The sequence below is a fragment of the Sphaeroforma arctica genome (assembly GCF_001186125.1).
Source record: "Sphaeroforma arctica JP610 unplaced genomic scaffold supercont1.955, whole genome shotgun sequence".
NCBI classification, from domain to species: Eukaryota; class Ichthyosporea; order Ichthyophonida; genus Sphaeroforma; species Sphaeroforma arctica.
This window is the reverse complement of record NW_014039603.1, coordinates 5,706-8,310: the sequence shown is the minus strand read 5'-3', so window position 1 is coordinate 8,310 and position 2,605 is coordinate 5,706. Positions and strand designations below refer to the sequence as shown.

Sequence of the window (2,605 nt, the reverse complement as noted above, 5' to 3'; positions counted from 1 at the left end):
GTGTGTGTGTGTGTGTGTGTGTGTGTGTATGTATGTATGTATATATATGTGTATATATATACCTTGGCTATAGCGGGTATGCCTACGAATACTTCACAAGAACAACAGACACTTCACAACAGCCCGTGTTTAATTCCCTGCACCTCAGTCATTTGTATGGCCCTATAATGGGACACAATTTGAGTTCCATTCGTATGTGAAAAGGGACGCACTATCAGCGTATACTCTGCACACAATTACAAACAAAGATATAACCAGACGCACATTCTCGAGAAATGAACGATACCTCGAGGGCTGCGATTGTTGCATGTTCCAAGTCAATGAACTCGGCCAGCAACGGCTTAGAGCACATCACATGTAAAATAGCAACTGAAGCCCTGGGTGAAATGGATCATTTCATTGGCGTATATAACTACAGAACAACACGTGTGCATGTAAAAGTCAAACCATGCGTATACCATCTGGAACCAGCTATGGGTAAACTAGATCAGTTCATTGGCGTAAAAATACATTCGTGCACACAGACAGTTATTCACAGGTGTATCCCCTCGACCCATGCGATACCTTCTCAAGGGCTGTGAGCGATTGCTCGGCCAAGTCAATGTACTCAATCATCAACAGCTTGGAGCACAGCACAGGCACCACTTGATTGCGGATGACGACTGTCGTGGCTGAGGGCTTGGCTTCCAACAGATGCGTCAGCGTGCGTGTGGCAACCAACATCAGATCAGGATTGTACTCCGCACCCATCAGCGCTACAAGACTGACCACCATCGCATTGGTTGGGAAGCCTGATAGGCATGTATAGGTGGATAATAGAGGTAAAAAGAGAGTGAATGCATCCACTAGTATATATTTAGACAATAACATTAAAAAACGTATGTTTTTGTGAATGCTTGAACTATACATATATATTGTCAGTGGGATCGTCGATTGTACATATATAGATGAATACATATATGTACGATCGCTGAATGTACACAGCTGAAAGTACATGCGCGGCAAAAACGTACATTGGCGTGCGTGTGTGTGTGTGGTATTGAGTGTGAAACATGAGTTGTACTCCTATTGTGAGCGTGTGTTAAAACCATACACACGAGTCCTCATCTCGGATAAGCTCAACTGTGAGCAATGGCACACAGATAGACAACACATATATACAGTAGCCTATCTTCGTAAATAAAGCAAGAGTACAACTCCAAATTGACTATTTTTGTTCTGTGCACACTCTTGCACTTGCCTTTCAATATGTATATATTGTATAACAGTAATTTGTTTCGATGGTTTAGACTTTTCACAGAATCGATCACGGTCAGATCTGCACCGCTAGTGAGTGCAGATATTGCAATCATTTATACGAATGCTACCAGGACATTAAAAACTTTTACATGAGAATTTTCCATCCGCAAGTAGTCAGTATAAGAGGTCACACACTTGCACATATATTTGGGATGTGTGACCGTATAATTACCTCCGTGTTTCAGTGAGAGCATGAAATCTGGTACAATTTGAGTACTTAAGGAACCAAGAAAGCATACGTGCAACTTGCGCAAGATAAGTACAAGCACGGTGGCGCTCATCCGCAGAATACATACCCGTCAATGTCTCTTCCGTCGCTACACTCAGCTGTTCGCACAACTGCGATACCGCCACAATCTGGCCTGCGTCATCGCCCCAGTCATTCATGGCTTCCACAATGTGCCTATACGGACCCCCTATGCTGTCTCTATTGCCGCTTACAGTATAGGACCCCCCCAGACTATCCTTGCTGCTACTAGTAGGCCTGCTTGACTCCGATAGTCTACCACTACTCGACGATCTACTGGCATCTGGCGCTGCCGTACGTGTTGGTGTGGCGTCTGTTGATGGGGTGGGTTCAGAATTCGGCAACGAGTTTTCTGCTGACCTCTCTGGAGATACATTTGAAGTGCACGCGGTATTTGAAATATGGTTGGGATGACTCCTATGCGCGTGTGTGGGGATTACTGTGCCAAGAAAAAAGTACTTGTGATAGACATAAATTTCCACGTAAACTGGTCAACCCAACCATATTGATCGCAATTTGAGATAGCAGCCATGGGTAGAGAATTTGGAAGTGAAGTCAAAAAACTTACAAGTGTAGCAACCCATATGCATGCATGGATATAAGATGCAAATCTGTGAGTATGTATACATACAACCTGAGCCCAAGTGGTCACCAAGCAACATACCAGCATCAGGGGGTGCCGTATAGTCCTCATCTTTGCTAGAGGGAGCCTTCGCAGCAGCAGCGTCGTCCAGTGAAGCTTTCTTCCCATCAGCCTACGACAGTAAGACAATCCAGGTAAATCAGATCAACAAGAGCGACTGGCTAGTTGAGAAAAAAACTATATATTTATAGTGCTTCATAAGCTTTGAAACATGTTATTAAGTTGAAACTGTAATTCCATAAATTGTTGCAAATCCGAACGTTGGGAACTGTCAACAGCAACGCAGCTATACAGCATAAAAGCCTCATGAAGCTTCACTTACAATGTGCATCTATTTCTTTCTTTAGCTCCATACATTAATATATATATATATATATATATATATAATGTATGTGTGTGTGGTGTGTGTGTGTGTG

At 43.2% G+C, this 2,605-nt stretch overlaps 1 protein-coding gene across 1 annotated transcript in view; it reads right to left on the bottom strand.

Annotated features, from left to right (window-relative positions):
* Nucleotides 1-528: 528 nt before the first annotated feature.
* The window catches only part of SARC_09418 (hypothetical protein), a gene marked incomplete at its 3' end in the record, with an annotated part of 2,987 nt that continues 910 nt past the window's right edge, over nucleotides 529-2,605 (bottom strand). Inside the window, exons 2-4 of the mRNA XM_014296566.1 lie at nucleotides 2,211-2,301; nucleotides 1,596-1,910; nucleotides 529-791 (exon numbers count right to left, since the gene is read on the bottom strand). Of these exons, the coding sequence (XP_014152041.1) occupies nucleotides 529-791; nucleotides 1,596-1,910; nucleotides 2,211-2,301 (669 nt within the window). The remainder of the gene's footprint in view (nucleotides 792-1,595; nucleotides 1,911-2,210; nucleotides 2,302-2,605) is intronic.